The sequence below is a fragment of the Panthera leo genome, chromosome F3, assembly GCF_018350215.1.
Source record: "Panthera leo isolate Ple1 chromosome F3, P.leo_Ple1_pat1.1, whole genome shotgun sequence".
Taxonomy (NCBI): Eukaryota; Metazoa; Chordata; class Mammalia; order Carnivora; family Felidae; genus Panthera; species Panthera leo.
In genome coordinates, this window is record NC_056696.1 from 66,583,945 (window position 1) to 66,603,134 (window position 19,190).

Below are 19,190 nucleotides of genomic sequence, written 5' to 3' on the forward strand. Positions count from 1 at the left end.
GAGGAGGGGATGGAAGGGGAGGGAAGGGAGGGAAGGGGAGGGGAGGGGAGAGGAAGGAAGGGAAGGGGAGGGAGGGGAGGGAAGGGGAGGGGAGGAGAGGAGAGGGGAGGGGAGAGGAGGGGAGGGGAGGGGAGGGGAAGGAAGAGGAGGGGAGGGGAGGGAGGGAGATGGGGGAGGAGGGGAGGGAAAAAGGAAAGGAAAGAGGGAGAAAACCTATAAGCTAAGTGAGACTTGACATACATACATCAACCAAAGAGACCTTGTTTGGATCCCGCCTCAAACCAAGTTAGGAAAAATACTACTTAGGAAATTTGTACACTACTGTTAAGAAATTATTGTCTGTTTTCGGTATAAGTGATAGTGTTATAGTTATGTTTTTATTTTTTTTACATTTATTTATTTTTGAGAGAGACAGAGCACAAGTGGGGGAGGGGCAGAGAGAGAAGGAGACTCAGAATCCAAAGCGGGATCCAGGTTCCGAGCTGTCAGCACAGAGCCTGACGCGGGGCTCAAACCCCCAAACCACGAGATCATGACCTGAGCCGAAGTCGGACGCTCAACCCACTGAGCCCCCCAGGCGCCCCATACTTATGTTTTATTTTACAAATAGACTATTCATCTTTAAGAACTCATAGTGGCATATTCGTAGATTAAGTGCCACAGCCTTGTTTGAAACCATCCAGTAGAGCGGGGCAGGTGGATGAAAGGGGGCCAGCCGTGTGCACCATTTCTGAAGCCTGGTGACAGGTACACTGTGGGCGGAAGGGGCTCACACTAGCCTCTGCTTTGTAGGTTTTTAATCTTCCACAATAAAGCACTAAAATATCCACACCCGGACACGGTCTCTTTCGGTGACCACCAGCACCTCCGCCGTGGCGAGGGCCCCCCTCGCCCATCACAGTGGTGGGTTTCTGGTCCCTGCTGGCATCTTTCCCCCACACCACCCATTCCTGGCGCTGCAGTCGGGCTGTGTTCTCAAACTCGCAGTGAAGTCCCCTCTGCCATCAGCAGACACAGGGTCCTGGCTTGCCCACAGCGCTCCCCCCGACTTCCCTTCCGTGACCTCCCGCCTCTCTCCTCATCACTCAGCTACAGACACTGTAGCCCCCCTAAAGCCTGCAGGGGGAGCCCTTCCCCCCAGATGGCCGTCAAGGCCTTGAGACCCACCCTGAAACGCGTGTATTTTGGAAACTCTCACCCCGATCTCCAGCAGCCCATCTCCTTCGTCTCTTCTCCCCTTAGCGTGTCACTGTGAAACACGCTACAAAACTTAACTATTACGCTTCCTGTACGTCAGCCCTCGAGAAAGTGTGTTTCATTGGACAACGCCCTCTGTCTCTTTTGCTCACTGACAGACCCCAGGCACTTAGAACTGTGCTTGGCACAGAGTAGGTGCTTACTAAATACTTTTCATCCAAAACGCTGGGGTCAGAGAAGCATCATTCATACTCTGGTACACAGTACAGGGGCAGAGCTGATGTCAGAAGGTTCTCCAGTTTAGTCCAGCTTAAAAGCTTGTGTTTGGGGCACCTGGGTGGCTCAGTCGGTTGAGCGTCTGACTTTGGCTCAGGTTGTGGTCTCGCAGTTCGTGGGTTCGAGCCCGGTGTCGGGCTCTGTGCTGACAGCTCGGAGCCTGGAGCCTGCTTCGGATTCTGTGTCTCCTTCTCTCTCTATCCCTCCCCCGCCTACACTCCGTCTCTGTCTCTCTCTTAAAAATAAACATTAAAAAAATTTTTTTAAAAAACTTGCGTTGGGGCGCCTGGGTGCCTCAGTCGGTTAAGCGTCCGACTTCGGCTCAGGTCATGATCTCACTGTTGGTGGGTTCGAGCCCCCTGTCGGGCTCTGTGCTGACAGCTCGGAGCCTGGAGCCTGCTTCGGATTCTGTCTCCCTCTCTCTCTGCACTTCCCTCCTCGCATTGTGTCTCTCTGTCTCTTGAAAATAAATAAATGTTTAAAAACAATTTAAAAAAAAGAAAATAATAAAGAAGAGAAAATACATTGCCAGTCCTACCCTGTATTTCCTGGAAAATGTGTAGGTATAAGCAGACTGGTGTAGTAACCCTGCTTAAGGGTCAACTGGGGTTGGTTGTAGACAGTTTACCAGACTCATCCCACCTTGCTGAGCCCTGTCAACAGGTGGTTTCTTATTTCCTTACACTTGCCTGAAGGCCTTGGCCACGTGTGATAACTGGATCTTGAATCTTCTGAAGAAACATCAAAAGAACCATAGTAAATGACTAAAGGGGGCTCTTGACCCTTCGTATTACAGTGACTGTACTTAAGGATGCAGACTTCATGGGGAAAGCTGACATTGTCCCAGGGAACAAACCTCTTTATGTCGTATCCAGGGACAAGTGAGAACTCCCAGGACTCATTCCAGAAACAGACGGCTTATGAAAGTCATCTGTTTAACACAGAGTCATCACTATAAAAAAAAAAATTATACAGGATGAAATGGACTTAAAAGAATGGATTTAATTGGGATTAAAATTCTGTTTTTAATAAGCATATGAGAAGTCCTCTTTTTTCTCTGTCTCTAACACTAAATTAAATGGACCTTGGTGGTACAAACTGAAATGAAACATTCTTTAAAGAATATATTGTTCGGGGCGCCTGGGTGGCTCAGTCGGTTAAGCAGCCGACTTCGGCTCAGGTCACGATCTCGCGGTCCGTGAGTTCGAGCCCCGCGTCGGGCTCTGTGCTGACAGCTCAGGGCCTGGAACCTGTTTCAGATTCTGTGTCTCCCTCTCTCTCTGACCCTCCCCCACTCATGCTCTGTCTCTCTCTGTCTCAAAAATAAAATAAAACGTTAAAAAAAAAAAAAAAAAAAAAGCTTGTGTCTTTGTGGGTTTTTTTTTTAATTTTGTTTTAAAAACATAGTAATGTCTCCAGTGTCAGGCCGTCCCCTTTTTTTTTTTTTTTGGTACAAATTATGTAAAACATTTATGCTAAAAACTTTTCTTCCTCCCCAAACAAAAAAGAAAATTAAAAATTACAAAATTAAAACCTGAGTATTCTAACTACAGCTCACTTTGTTTTTATAAACACTCCATCCATAACAAAAGATACAAACATGCAAAAAACCTGAATCCATAATCCAAATGACGCATACACACGTCCTGCACTTTTCCGAGACTGGATACTCCTCCTGCAGGCCCGTGAGCCGGTGGCTGTGTTGCTAGAAGCTCCGGCCCTGGCGGGGCTCTTTGCTGCCCTTCAAGGGCCCCCCGAGTGGGGCTGCGGTATCCCCCGCAGCTGATGCGGGCATACGTCAGCCACGACTCTCCCGTTCTCCTCCCTTGTCAGCCCGTCACAGGGAACTCGGCACCGGGCCGTAGCTGCTGGCCGAGAGCAGGGTGGGACAGCAGCAGAGCTGCTGAGAGAAATTCTGTGTTTCCGTCTCTCTCTGCCCCTCCCCCACTCATGCTCTCCCTCTCTCTCTCTGTAAAATAAAACATTTAATTTTTTATGTTATGACAAGCCAGTCACCGTCTTTCACAGCTGCAGGCGCCTTCAGGTGCCTGACCTCCCGGAAACCGCGTCCACTGGGTGACGCAATGGTCCTGGACGCACAGGAGCTCTTGGTCAGCGGGTCGGACAACCTCCGGCTCGGGTCTCTGCGGTACCACGTTCAGGCGTCCAGTGCTGGCCCGGTTTCCAGTGCCTCCCACGAGTTTTCTCAAAAGAAACAGCAGTTACTGGTGAAGGGCACAGGTTGGCTTCGAAACCCTGGGGTCACTGACTGCTAGTCCCCCGTCCGGGCTTGCCACGGGCTTCGCACAACATCGTGATCACCCACAGCGCTTCTGGACCCTTTGAGTCCACGGGGTCATAAAATCCAAGGACGAACTGATTGCGTTACAGCCTAAACAAGCCGAAGACGTCTTGCTTGCTTGGGGAGCCCACCCAAGGAGAGCAGCTGTGTGGGCTATTTGGTTACTGAGTCAGAGCAGGGCAGCCAAACGTGATCTATGTTGCCCACATCCAGTGGCCTGTCAGGTGTTGGCTTCTCTCTTAATAGAATGGGAGCAGCAACCAGTCTGTCTTGGGAAGGACTATCTCCACATGTCACGGGGGCCATTACAGTGCAAAGGCCAGAGGAGGGCTTATAACAGCCAAAACCTGGATATTGCTGAGGACAGGAGACCAGGGAGAAAGACGGTAACTTCGTCTGGGGCTGAGCTCATGGATATTGGGGCACTTGACAGGGTCTGGGCTCAACGCGCCTGCACAAGCCAATGCACGGCGGTCCTCGTTAGTCACTCTCTCGGAGGATCAGGACTTCTCTGTTACTCCGCAGCGGCCCGGGATCAGTGAAGTTGGGGTCCCGGCAATCCCTTGGTGTAACCTAGTGGGAAGATTCAGGATTTGTACAGATGAGGTGTTAGAAGTGGCTTCATCACGTCTGACCCACTCACACACACACCCTGCCTGCGTCCTCCTCTTCGGGTAAGAGGGCATGTGATAAAAGTCCAAGCTTCTTGGGGCGCCGAGGTGGCTCAGTCGGTTAGACGTCCGACTTCTGCTCAGGTCATGATCTCGCGGTCTGTGAGTTCGAGCCCCGCGTCGGGGTCTGTGCTGACGGCTCAGAGCCCGCAGCCTGCTTGGGATTCTGTGTTTCCGTCTCTCTCTGCCCCTCCCCCACTCATGCTCTCCCTCTCTCTCTCTGTAAAATAAAACACTTAAAAAAATTGTAGAGGTGCCTGGGTGGCTCAGTCGGTTAGACGTCCGACTTCAGCTCAGGTCATGATCTCGTGGTCTGTGGGTTCGAGCCCCGCGTCGGGCTCTGTGCGGACAGCTCGGAGCCTGGAGCCTGCTTCGGATTCTGTGTCTGCGTCTCTCTCTGCCCCTCCCCTGCTCATGCTCTGTCTCTCTCTGTCTCAAAAATAAATAAAAACATTAAAAATTTTTTTTGAAAAAAAAAGTCCAAGCCTCTTTGAAAAGCATACTAGAAATGGGCCCTGGACCCAGGTGATGACCCTGCTTCCGAAGCGGGCTCCCTGATCACGGCGGGTTCAGGGCGGTGGAGACCCACGAAGACGAGGCTCCTACGGCAGGAAGCAAGGCCAGGATGGTGATCGGAATCCCGTGACTGACCAGGACCTCGGGTCACGGGACCGGGAGAGATGAGCGAGCCGTGTCTGCATCACTGGAAACAAACGAGCATCCTGGCTGGAGTGACCGGAGCAAGCCACCGCCACCCCAGTTTCTGTGCCGACCGCTCCACCAGTCGGGGTTCTGCGGCCACGGCAGAATCCCCCGCGGCTGCTTTATGAAGAAAGGGATTTAATGTCGGACGCGGAGGGGAAGGCTGGAGAGCGAGCCTCTAGGGCTGAGCCTCCAGGAGCAACCCCCCCCCCCCCGGCCCTGCAAGAGAGCAGCCCCCGCCCCCACAACTGACTCGAGATCCCGGGGCCTCCGCGGCTGCGGCTGCCGGAAGAGCTCCAAAATCAAGCGGCCACTGTAACCAGGGGAACCAGGGGCGACGGTACCTTGGATGGACGCGGGCTGCCACGCACACACGGTCCCACCCGTTCCCCTCAGTGTCCCGATTCACGTGCCAGGATGTAACTTTCCATGTTTGCTGCCCCCCAAAGACTTCTGGAAACTTTGAGATTCACATTGGCTTTCTCTCCCCTGGGCCTAAACTTTTTTTTTTTCTTAATTGTGAGCTCTTTTGACAATTCCTTGCTTTCACACTTGAGCCAAGTTAGAAAGTTTACCTAGATAGTCTCTGTGCCCCATCCCGCTGTACATCGGACGACCCTACTGTGCACGTCATCGCCTTCGGCTCACGTCAGCTCCATCCCGGTTTCTTGTTCATTACATTTAATAAAATCTGTTAAGGCTGAGCGTGAACTCGAGATAAAAGGGTAAAACAGCCCCCAGCCAAATGTCACTTCAAGAGTTTCAGAAAGAGGAACCCCAAGATAAATATATCATTTATGTTTATGCAAAAGCATGTTGGGTCTTTGGACTTCCCAGAGGCACGGAAAAATAACACCTCAAAAATTTACATGAGCTGGAGGGGAAGGGGAAGGCCTTGAGCCAGTTGGCTTCTGTTCATTTCTGGTGCAAAAAATGAGAGTTTTCATTACAAAAGGAAGTGAGCTCACCTGCACAGGGGCCCCCCTTCGCCGAGGGCCGGGGGCTGCCCAGGACCTCAGACAGGAGAGCAGCGTTCGAGGCAGGGACGCGCCTACCTTTCCAGGTCCAGTGAGAAAGAGAAACGCAAGACGCCTTGTTCAAAAAGCAAGGGGGAAAAAAGTGTTCAAAATACAGAAACATAAAGCTTCTTCCTTCTTTCCACGGTCTCTGCCCCAACTTGCCAAGATGTTTTTTGCTACTTAATTCTTAGTCCTTCTAAGGAGAGAAAAAATAACGTTGGAAATGATTCGCATGGATTTTACTGTTCATCTTTATAGCGTAACTGCAAACGTAAGAGCTTCTCCTGCATCCGTGGGATCACGGAGATCAGACAGCATACACCTAGTAGCCGATGCTGTGAGAGGAGTGGAAATGCGGCAAAAATCTCTCAACGTTTTGCGTGTTTCCCTTCATACGTGCACCTCCCGCCGACACAGCCTGCCTCTGGGAAGCTGGAAAGGAGGGTCTGGAAAGGAGCGGGCTGCACACTGCCCCGCCTTCCTCTTCCCTTCTTGCTGCCCTAGCCTAGGCCGTCAGCTAACTTGGGGAGGCGCCGTCAGGAGGAGCATGGTGCGTTTCCTTGGCTGTTCAGGCTACTCACTCAGGACACACCCGCCCTCTTCCTACGTTCAAGCAAGTTCTGGTTCATGGAAAGTGCGGCTTCTCGGGGCTGTCAGTCATCGACGTAACATGCTTGCTTTTCACTCACTTTGAGTCCCGCTGAACCCCCATGCCTGCGGGCCCGCCCGGAGTCCTGTGCCCACCGGCATTCGCGGTGTGGATGCGCAGCGAGGAAGGTGGGCACGCCTACCGCAGGCCTTTCTCCTGCCCTGGCGCTGACTTCACGGCCCCATGAGACTTCAGAACACAAGTCCGGAGATAAAATTATCAGGACCTTCAGGATGGCAACAGAGCATTCAGCCAAGTTCAGGGCCTTCCCGAGTGCAGGGCCAAGCATCCTCATGAGGCCAGCGGCAGCCTGAGGCTTCATGTCGAGGGGCACTGCTCAGAGGCCATCACCGACTGAGAACTGACCTTCTAGGATCAAACAGGCCCCAAACAAGTTCTAGCTCTCTTGTTCTGAGTTTGTTTGTTTGTTTGTTTGTTTGTTTTGAGAGAGAGACAGAGAGAGAGCGTGCACAAGAAGAGGCAGAGAGGGAGGGACGAAGAGAGAATCCCAAGCAGGCTCAGCACCATCAGCACCGAGCCCGACGTGGGGCCTGAACTCACGAACTGTGAGATCATGACCTGAACCCACTGAGCCACCCAGGCGCCCCTCTTGTTCTAAGTCCTTCGTTAATGATTTGAACCACTGTTGCATTCATAAGTATGTTAGTCCTGGGGCGAGAGGGCAATTGCCCCCGGATGCCCGGGGCCGACAGTGGCCTGTGGGCGCAGTGACTGCGTGAGCGGAAAGAAGGCCCAGGGTCAGAGGTCAGGGTGACGGGCTCATGACCTCTCTGCCCTCTGTGCTGGCAGCATAGACTTTGGGAACAATCTTCTCCAGTCCTGACAACTGGGCCGCAAGGAGACGTAACACCTGCTTTATACCTGAGGAAGCCAGGGCTCACACCTTGCCACTTGCCCAAAGTCACCCAGATGGTAACTGGCAGAGCTGGGATTTGGCTCCACGTCTGCCCAACTCAGGCAACCCCCTGCCTCCCACATGGCAGCCTCCTCGCAGGCCGACAACCAGAGTTGAGAGGATGAAGCTCGAAAGTGCGCAAAGTTGACCCAAAGGCATGGGTGGTTTGCTTCCAAAGCCCGGAAAGTCGGATGGCAGACGCCCAACAGGTTCTCCCCTCGCCGTCTCTGGCTATCGTGCATGTTCATCAAACTCAGGCTGGAGTGGGCAGCACCCTCAAGGAAACTGAAATACTCCAGCAGATTCTTAATAAACCCTGGTACCCAAGCCAAGATCGAAACCACAGAACATCCATCCACAGAATACCGACCCCCGCTGTCACGGGGCTGAGCCCCAGGACCTCACACAAAGCGCAATGAGCCAGCCACAGAAGAGCGCATAGCGTGTAAGTCCACGCCGAGTAGGCGCCCGTGGTCGGAACAGACGAGACTCCGGAGGAAGAAAGTAACTGAGTAATCTGTGTCCTGGGCTTGTGGGTGGCAGTGGAAAGTGCAAATGGGCGACGAGTTTCTATTTGGGGCGATGGAAATTTTTAAAACTTCGATTGTGGTGATAAAAACAAGTGAATTTTATCACCGAAAATTATACGCCCAAGCAGTTATTCAACACGCATGTATTCGCTCGGCAATATTTAATAAGCATTCATTACCACAAGTGAAGGCAATTTGGTGGAAGTGCTGCAGGGGAGGGAGCTCGAGGGGCACCAGGTGCCAGCAGGTCTGGGCCTTGAAACTTTGCCGACGCAGTGAGATGGGTGTCGTTGCCTCTGTTTTTAAAGACGAAGAACCCTGGTCTCGGGTTTAATAATTTGTTCAAGGTCCTGCAGCTGGTAAGTGACAGAGCCTGTGCCCGTCACCACCCTCCCCCCCTCCGCCGTCCTCACAAAACATGGCCTGTCAGGTGTTCCCTCAGCAAGACGACCAGATGTACCATTTAAGAAATTAAATCCTCCTGGGGCGCCAGGGTGACTCAGTGGGTTAAGCGTCAGACTTCAGCTCAGGTCACGATCTCACAGCTTATAGGTTCGAGCCCCGCGTTGGGCTCTGTGCTGACAGCTCGGAGCCTGGAGCCTGCTTCCGATTCTGTGTCTCCCTCTCCCTCTCTCTCTGCCCCTCCCCTGCTCACGCTCTGCCTCTCTGTGTCTCTCAAAACTAAAGTAAACATTGAAAACACTTTTTTGAAACAAGCAATTAAATCCTCCTTTTGTGCAGATTTTTGCCCACCTTTTCTCGTGGCTGCCTCCACGGAGCACCCTGGAGATTCCACCCCTTTCCCAGAGGGACTGACAGAGCCCTGAAGGACCACAAGACAAGCGTGCTTAACCCCCCTTCCCAGGACACCTGCTTCTCTTGCCCTCCACAAACCTCTGGCTTTGATCTGCCTGTAAGCAGGGCAGTGGTACATATACACATATAAATAGCACAGTGCTTATTTATAAACTGCAGAACACCGGGTTTCCATTTCCTGCCATCAGGGACCCAGAACAGGCCCTTAATTGCTCTTGAGGGTCATTTGACCATGTCTGGCTTTAGCAGTGTCGGACCCGGCTGCCTGCTCCCATGTCAGTGGCTGGTGAATCTCTTCACTGAAGTTGTCAGGCTCATGCTCAGACAGATGTGGGTTCTAGTCCTGGCTGCTCTGAGTCTCTGGCCTCACAAGGCACCTGAAATTAAGGCACTTAATGTCTTTGAGCCTCAGTTTTCCTCACCTAGAAAATCAGGATCAAACTGCCTGCCTGATAAACTTTGCCTGCGTTATTCACCGATCCACGCGCGTCAGAGTCGACGCAAAGATTAAACCAGCTAATGTACACAGAGTACCTGGTGCGACGTACGGTAAAGCGTCCAACATATGGGATCTCGTTCAGTTCAGAACAAAAGCGCATCGACCACGCTTCACTCTCTGGGACCAGCCACAGATGACAAAGAGAACGAAAAAGCTCCACCTTCGATGAAACTTTTGAAAAGCCACAATGCCAAGTGCCAAACGGTGAAGGACGGCTCTTAACCACAGTGAAACTCAAATGTGAAACCAAAGCAGGGGAAGAAAGAAGGCGACAGTGAACACAAGCTCCTACACATGCCTCTGGGAAGAGCTGCAGCTTCTCCAAAAGCTGGCGGCAAGGTCCAAAGCTTCAGGAAGTCACTAACCCCTTGCTCTGAAGGCCAGGTTTGGGGAGCATGGGGGCTGCAGAAGCCCCCCGGACCTCCCTCCCTCCGGAGGCCCTCCAGGCCTGGGACGGTAGGACCAGATGAAGCAGCCCGGGACACAGGAGGAGACAGCGGGCGACTCTGCCGGTGCAAACGCTGTCCGCTGGACGGAATCCTGCTGACCCGTCTCGCAGAAATCCCGTGACATACAGGAAGACCTCCTCTTTGCCCCAAGACAGAGGCCGTGGCGGAGACGGACAGAAAAACGCCCTGCGGCAACATGGCTCAGCGCAAGCCGTCCGCGGCCCGACTCACATCCCCGATCCCTTCACGCCCTGTTCTTCAGCTCGGGGAGCCTGAGCCCCGTGCAGAGATAAGCCGCGTTACAATGTCACTGGCGCGGGGCTCACCATCTGTACGAGAGCAATTTGGGGAAAGGGCACGCACGGTGGAAGAAAAGCCAGACCTCTGAGTCGAAGGGGGGGGAATCAGATACTGTGTTCTCCGTGATATCAGAGGAGTTTGTTTAAAAGCTCTCTTTTTGTTAATGTAATAGACTTATTAGGAGTGAAAAATCAAAGAAACAAGACTGGAGGTAAATTAACAACGTTTGGAAAGGGAAGAGGAAAACGAGCTACGTTAGGAAACAGGAAAGATTAGAAACTGCTACGACACACCGAGTACTGAAGGTAGATGCGAGAAAACTCCGCAAACTAAAATAGGAAAGAATCAAAAGGCTAAAGTTATTCTGGGAAAACAGCTGGTATGAGTGCTAGGCAGAAGAGCCCACGCAGCCATTCGTGGCACACTGAGCGAAGCCAACAGAATAAATGGAGGTGGACGTAATGGAAGGGAGCATCCGACACATTCTGATGAAGTTACGCCACTTCAGAGGTCAAGGGTGAGTCACGGGGAGCGCAGCCACAGCCGCGCCCCACGCCCCACGACGACGGCTGGTGCTACAAGAGAGGCACGTTTAGCCCAAGAATTTTAGACCCAGTTGTCTTCAGAATAAAGACAAGACAAACTCTTTCTAACGTGCAAGAGCTCGGTGACGGTGGCACCGTGGAGCCCTGAAGACAAAGTAAGAACCAGAGTCGGAGGGGGTCTCGAGCCCACGTAAACACGGCACCAACGTTCCACAAGTGTAAGAACTATGGTTGTAGGACTCGGCATAAATGTTCTAACTTTAGAGAATGTGGAGGTTCTATTATTACTCATCAGGAGGTGAAAGGGAAGAAAACATGGCAAGAGGTAAAAGTGAGCTGATCTCTTTCTTTTTTATCAGAACATAAATGGAGTCTAATCAAGAAAAAGAGCATTAAGAACACTAGAGTTGCAAAGCTAGCCACTAAGAGAACTGAAAAGACACTATAGACTCTTTGAAGTATAAGCAATGTAATACAACCATAAAAGAAAATACCGACGAGGGATCGAAAGAAAATAAAGCAATTAGAAGAGAAAGTTTGGTAACACAAAATTAAGTGACAGGATTAAGACCAACATAGTTGTCATATGAATGCATAGGTGATAAATAAATGTTACAAAAGCAATAGATACATTTGGGATCTAAAAATGAAACCCAATAGGTTTTTGCATATATTATATGTGAGAAATCGTTCTAAAACAAAGTGACCTAAAAGCTAAAGTGAATTGATGCTAAAAAGCATACCAGACAGGGGTGCCTGGGTGGCTCCATTGGTGGAGTGTCCGACTTCAGCTCAGGTCATGATCTCACAGTCCATGAGTTCGAGCCCCAGGTCGGGCTCTGTGCTGACAGCTCAGAACCTGGAGCCTGCTTCGGATTCTCCCTCTCTCCCTCTCTCTCTGCCCCTCCCCCCCACTCTCTCTCCCTCTCCCTCTCCCTCTCTCTCTGTCAAAAATAAATAAAACATTAAAAAAAATAAAAAATAAAAAAGCATACCAGACAAATAGGGACAGGAATCCTGACATTAATTTCAGACAAATCTAATTCAAGCCAAAAAAAAAAAAAAAAAAAAGTATCTAATTGGACCAAAAGAAGGGCAGTATATAATGATGAAAAACATAAGATTGACCACAACTTTCCATATATCAAATCACATAATTTTACAATTTATAAATCAACCAAAAGTATTACATGAGAACACTGAAGATCTACTTAACATATTTAACCAGCTGGTTATACTAAATATATGTAGAACTTTCTGTCCTGAAGATAAAGAATATACATTCTTCTCAAAGCCCCATGGAATACTTAACAACTAACAACAACAACGACCATATTAGGTCACAGAAAATCTCAATAAATTCCAGAAAGTAGGATATACACACACCATATTTTTGGATTACAGTGAAATGAGGAACAAAACGTCATTAATAATAGCGAAAAGAGAAAAAGAAAAATCTACCGTCTAGATATTTGAAAACTCTAAAAATTCTTGTTTCAAAGACAAAATCAAAACTGAAATTGTAAACTACCTAGAACACGTTATAATGAAAAGACTGTATCAGAACTTACAAATTATGGCTAAAGCACACACACAAAAAAATCCAGAGCCATGAATATTCATATGGCTAAAGAGGAAAAAAATTAAACATTTCATTTAATAATTTGAAGAAAACAAAAAATCTAGGAAAAGTAAAAATTTATAAATTACAAAACAAAAAAAAAAGAACTGTAATTAAACTCAAGAGCTGGTTATTTTGAGATTAAAAATAAATAAATACTAGCAAATAAAAACCAGGGAAAGTAACTAAAAATAAAAACTGTCCTGAGTTAGGGAAGAAAGTCTGAACAGATAAGGTATCATGGTAGAAATTTAGACCATCGCTAAAGAACACTCTTATAAAAAAACATCAGTTCAAGACAGTTTCATAGCTAGATTTTTGTAACATCATTAACTATATTCCCTACGCCGTACCATAAAAGTTCATTTTTAACCCAAGTTACACATCCAATATGAGTCAGGAGCAGACATTCGGTCACCAAGAAACCCCAAAGGGGGAAGATGACACGGGCTTCACGACTTTGTGCCTGCACTCTCTGAATAATGGCCAAGAGAAATAAAACGTAAGAATTGGAAAGAATAAGGTAAAATTATACATGCACAAAACGCAGAAGCTGAGGCAGACTAAAATTAGTAAGTATGCAGATTTGAATGACATGATTAACAAGCTTGATCTAATCACAAAAATAAACTTGAAGACAAAGGAAGTATTAGGGATAAATGAATTATTACTTGATGACTCAAAGAGTATTCCTGGGGTGCCTGAGTGGCTCAGTCGGTTGAGCGTCTGACTTCGGCTCAGGTCACGATCTTGAGGTTCGTGGGTTCGAGCCCCACGTCGGGCTCTGTGCTGACAGCTCGGAGCCTGGATCCTGCTTCGGGTTCTGTGTCTCCCTCTCTCTCTGCCCCTCCCCCACTCACACTCTGTCTCTTTCTCTCAAAATAAATAAACATGATAAAAAATTTTTCTTAAAAAAAGATGGCCTAATCCACATGTCTGGGGCCTGGTCTGGGAGGCTGCAGCAGCTCCCCTTGATGGGACTGTCCAGTAGGGCAGTCAGACTTCATCCTCGGTGGTTCAGGGCTCCAAGAGAAAAACAGACCCTGCCACGTCTCCGAAGGGCCAGACCCAAAATGTGCTCAGCTTTACGTCTGCCACGTTCTACTGGGTGGCTAGATTCAAGTGTGAAGGATATATAAGGAAGGAACTTCTGATGGGAAGAGGGTGAGGTACATACATGTACAAGAACTGCTTCTTAGGAGGCAGTCCACACTCTAGCCACAAATATTTACATCCTTCTTACACGAAAAATAAGCTCACCGCCTCCAGAGACCCCCAAAGACTCATCCAATCACAGGATAGGGTTATCAGAGTCAGATTCAATCATCTAAATCAGGTCCAAAGGTAGATGGGCCCCCGCCAATGGGTTCTCAGGTTAGAAACATATAGAGACATTTAAGAGCGGTGAGTCAAACTACCAGAAAGAAATAATTATAATTATATAAATTTATAAATATATATAAATTATAAATAACATACGTAAACATAAATTATATAATTACATAAATACATAAGTAATTTTAAATGTATATGCACCCATAAAACAACTTCAAATTATAAAACAAAAAAAAGACAAGAAATTAAAGAAGAAATAGACAAATTCACAATTATAGAGGGAAACTTTAACATAATTCTCTTAGTAATTGACGGAAAATCAGAAAAAAAAAAGCTGTAGCTATATATTGACAATAAATATTTAGAGAAAGCTTTTAATGATATCACTTACAATAACACGAAAAATACATATCAACTATTTAGGAATAAGCCTAACAAAAAAATGTAACTTCTACAAGAAAGTTATTGACTCCTGGTTTTGGCTCAGGTCATGATTCCAGGGCTGTGGGACCAAGCCCCACGTTGGGCTCTGCACTGAGCGAGGAGCCTGCTTGAGATTCTCTCTCTCCCTCTGCCCTTTCCCCCGCTCCCACGCTCTCACACACCCACGTGCTCTTGCTCTGTATCTCTGTCTCTCTGTCTCTCTCTCTCTCTCTCTCAAGTTAAAAAAAAAAGGCAACAATTACGACACTGTGGTTCTGGCATGAGAATAAACAGACAACTGGACAAGAACAGAGTTTCCAGAAGCAGACCCGCATGGCTGTTTGTTTTACAAGGAGGTGAAATTGCATGGTGCTGTGGAAAGCTCGGATTTTCAATAAATTTGAGACCCAGGCAAAGCGGCCATCTGTAAGTGAATATGAACCCTTGCTTATACATAGACGTCAATTCCAATGATACTATGGATACAAAGTAAAAGTAAAATAAATAAAGTTTCTAGAAAATAACTTGGGAGAATAGTTTCAAGAGCTTGGAGTAGACAACATTTCCTGGAAGGGACAGATAAAGCTCTGACCGTAAAGGAAGAGACTGCTAAATGGACCACCAGAGTTACAGCAGGGATTTGTCAAAGGCTCTATCGAAGCGTGACAGAGACAGGGAAAGACATTCGCAACACATTACCTGGAAAAAGGATCCATATCCAGCTTTAAAAGCCCCACAACACAGAATGAGAAAGACTGAAAAACTAGAAAAAGGGAGAAAGACTGGAAAAGAGATTTCACATTAAAAAGAATATCTAAATTGCCAATTAAATATGAAACATGCTCAGTTGCAAAATTCACCAGGGACACAACAATTGAAACCACACTGAGATCATCCCAGGAGAAGGGCTAAAATTTACAAGACTGTGTATAATACCAGTATCGGCAAGGATTTTAGAGGGACGAGAACTCACACACACAGGTTGACGGGGTGTGCATTAAGCACAACCACCCTGGAAGGCAATTTAGCGGTTCCTTCTCAAAATATACGCAAGCCTCAGGAGCCGCAGACTCCACTCCTCGGGGTGTACCCAGTAGAAATGTGTGTGCACGCGTGCACTGGGAGACCCGTCCAAGAATATACACAGCGGCGCTCTTTGTGTCCAAAAGCATGGGAAGCCTCCTGGCTCGCGTTGAGGTCCTGCTGGGCTGCCATGGGTTAAACTCTATTTACCCTTATGATGCTTCTCCTGTCTCCCAGCGCCGCAGGTCAGGGGGGGCATCACGTATGCAACGGGATATGCATTTGTCCGCGTGAAATTAAACGTCCCCTCAGGAGGACCGAGGTGCGGGCCCAGGGGGAGAAAAAAGGTGAGAAACGCTACTTGAAACGAAGAAAGTGGCATTCCTCATGCTACTAATGTCCTAGGGATCTTCGTTGACCAGTATGCCAGGATGGAAGCTTGACTTTTGCAAGTTATCAAAGCAATGCACCAACATAGTATTTGTCACTAATTATTAACATAGTGGTTGTTTACGACTCAAACAATATAGGGACGCCTGGGTGGCACCCGACTCTTGATTTCGACTCAGGTCATGGTGTCACAGTTGGTGGGAACGAGCCCCACGTTGGGCTCCGTGCTGACAGAGCAGAGCCTGCTTGGGATCCTCTCGCTCCTCTCTCTCTGCCCCTCCCCCATTGGCTCACGCTCTCTCTCAAAATAAACAAACATTTTAAAAAAATAAACAAAAAGAGTAAAGAAAGCCATAAAATGAAGTATTTCCTTTCCATCCACAGTTCTTACCAACACAACTACTATCTTAGGTATACTTTCCAGGAAAAAAAAAAAACAGCGTATTTGTATCAGCTTGCACACACGTGTTCTATTTGTCACATCTACCCCGCTGGGACGATATTACGAGTACCAACCCACTCCTCGGCTCTCTCTTCCCACTCACCAGGGTGCTGCATGCCTCTCCATGTGGGCTGATCTCCTTCGTAACGGTTGCACTGCATCTCGCCACAGACATGTACAGAATCTTCATCCACGGTCCCGTATTCATGACCTTTCACGTGCTTTCAGTGTTCTGGGCAGTTATGAACGACACCGCTGTAAACATTCTCTTAGACAATCTGCACATACTTCCCTTAAGGTAATTTCCCAGCCTTAGAGATGTGGGGTCACGGAGCCGTGTGTGTTTTTTTAAGCCTAGAATTTATTTTCTCACCCTGGTCATAGGGCAGGACATTCTGATTCTCAGTTAAAGAAGGGTAGTGCCACTTCCTTCTTTCTAATTCACTAGCACGACCTGCTCTTCGAAAAAGAACTTTCTCAGATGAGCTCCTCGGGGCTGCTGTGGAGCTGTGCTTCTCAAGAATCAAAACCAGCCCTGTTACTCCTGAGAAAAGCCCTCGTCTGGCCTCATCCCGGGGCAGGCCGGGCCTTCATGCTTCTGTGGGTGTCAGTGCTGGTCCTGGGTGAGTACAAGTGCCCAACGCGGGACCAAGGTGGGACGGGGACAGCCTCTCTCTCCACCCCGGGGCCAGCCCTTTCATGGGGCTCAGACGTTCTCTCCTGCGAGGGGAGACTGTTCTCGGGACTCCCCATCCAGCTCAGGGGTTTCTCCCTTGAGTCTGAAGCAGTGGAGGGAGCTGGGATAAACCTTCACCCTTACAGAGAAGGAAACCCGGTGACCACACGGTGAAGGATCTATTCGTTGTTTTTCTGCGATAAATCTTACTTCATGAAGTCCAGAAAATGTATTGTTTGCTTGTTCCCATTGCCTGATTCAGAGGAGACCTTCCTTGTTTCTCTGCAAAGGAGATCATCTATTGCTTGTATGACCAGCCCAGATCCTGGTCCTGGGCACGGAAGGGCACGGTTTCTAACACAACGATGTCTCCTTCCCCTACACCATGGCAAACCCCGGCAGTGATGGGCAGATAAAGATCACAGGGGGAGGGGGACAGCAGGGCTCCAGAGGGAAGGCAGTGAGGCTCGGGGAAAGCCTGGGGCACATAACATTCTTTCCCCCGGGGCTGACTGAAGTATAACTGGCAAATAAAAACTGTACATGTTTAAGATGCAAAAGATGATGTTTTGACATACATCTATTGTTAAAATAATCACCACAACTGAGCTAATTAACATTTCTATCTTTTCACTTCACCTTTTGTGCGCGTGTGTGGTAAGAACTCACTGTCAGGATCTACTCTCCCTGCCAATTTCGAGTGTCTGTTCTTATTAACTATGGGCCCCGTGGTGTGCATTAGGTCTCCAGGATTGATTTATCTCGTAAGTGAAAGTTCATTTCCTTGGATCCACACCTCCCTGGCTCCCCCACCAGCTGGGAAATACCATTTTATTCTCTGCTTCTGTGAGTTCCAACTTTTTTGGACTCCACGTGAAAGTGAGGTCACACAGCATCCATCTTTCTGGGTCTGGCTTGTGTCACTTAGCGTTGTGTCCTCCAGATTCATCCATGCTGTTACAATGGCAAGATTTCCTTCTTTTTTGAGGCTGCGTAATACTCCATCATATATATACATATATGTCATATTTCCTTTATCCATTCCTTGGTTGGTGGACTTCCATACTCCTTGGTATGGAAACTTAGAATGTTTCCATATCCTGGCTATTGCAAAGAATGTGGCAGTGAACGTGGGAATGAACGCAGGTGTCTCTTCAAGATACTGGTAACATTTCCGGGCCACCTGGGTGGCTCCGTAGGTGAAGCACCCTCTCTCTCTCTCTGCCCCTCCCCCACTCTCTCTTTCTCTCTCAAAATAAATAAACTTAAGGAAAGAGATTTTTTTTAAAGGTACTGGTATCATTTCCTTTGGATATAGATCCAGAAATGGGATTGCTGGATCGTATGATAGTTTTATTTTTAATTGTTTAAGGAATTTCCATACTGTTTTGCATAATGGCTATACTAAGTGCATTCTCACCAACACTGCACAAGGGTTTTCTTTTCTCCACTTCCTAACCAATGCTTGTTATCTTTTGTCTTCATGATAATAACCACTCTGACAGGTGTGATGTGATATCTCATTGTGGTTTTGATTTGCATTTCCCTGATGACTGAGTGATGTTGAGCATCTTTTCATGTACTTACTGGCCATTTGTATGTCTTCTATTGAGAATATCTGTTCAGGTCTTTACCTGTTTTTCAGTGAGGCTATTTGTTTTCTTGTTGATTTGTTAGAGTTCCTTATACATTGTAGATAGTAACTCCTTATCAGAATCATGACTTACAAATACTTTCTCCCATTCCATAGGTTACCTCTTCATGCAGTTGATGGTTTCCTTTGCTGTACAAAAGCTTTTTACTTAGATGCAACCCCATTTGTCTATTCTGGTTCTGTTCCCAAGTGCTTTGGGGGTCATATCTAAAAAATTGTGTCCCAGACCAATGTCAAGAAGCTTCCTACCTATGTTTTCTTCTGGCAGCTTCACAGTTTGGGGTCTTACACGTAAGTCATTAATATACTTTGAGTTATTTTTGTACAAATAAAAACAGCACAGTATACAAAAGAGACTATTCTTTCCCCATTGTGTGTTCTTAGCACTTTTGTTGAAGGTCAGTCAGCTGTAAATGTGTGCATTTTTTTCTGGGTCCTCGATTCTGTTCCATTGCTGTATATGTCCGCTTTTGTGCCAGTTGGGATGACTATATCTTTGTAATATGTTTTAAGTCAAGGAGTAGGTCTCGAGTTTTGTTTTTGTTCAGTATTGCATTGACTCTCAGTATCTTTTGTGGCTTCACACGAATTTTAGGGTCCTTTCTTCTATTTCTGTGAAAAATGCCATTGGAATTTTGAGAGGGATTGCATCAGATCTGTAGATCGCTTCGATAATGTGGTGTTTTAACATATTAATTGTCCCAAGCCGTAAACACAGGATGTCTTTACATTTATTTGTGTTTTCTTTCATTTCT

General features: G+C 47.7%; 1 protein-coding gene and 1 non-coding gene across 2 annotated transcripts in view; both read left to right on the top strand.

Annotated features, from left to right (window-relative positions):
• Nucleotides 1-13,191: 13,191 nt before the first annotated feature.
• TRNAR-UCG lies at nucleotides 13,192-13,276 on the top strand. The gene has a single exon. It is a non-coding gene; the product is annotated as a tRNA-Arg (tRNA).
• A 3,285-nt stretch (nucleotides 13,277-16,561) lies between these two features.
• The window catches only part of FCRL5 (Fc receptor like 5), a 39,864-nt gene continuing 37,235 nt past the window's right edge, over nucleotides 16,562-19,190 (top strand). Inside the window, exon 1 of the mRNA XM_042926335.1 lies at nucleotides 16,562-16,728. Within this exon, the coding sequence (XP_042782269.1) occupies nucleotides 16,587-16,728 (142 nt within the window). The 5' untranslated portion in view covers nucleotides 16,562-16,586. The remainder of the gene's footprint in view (nucleotides 16,729-19,190) is intronic.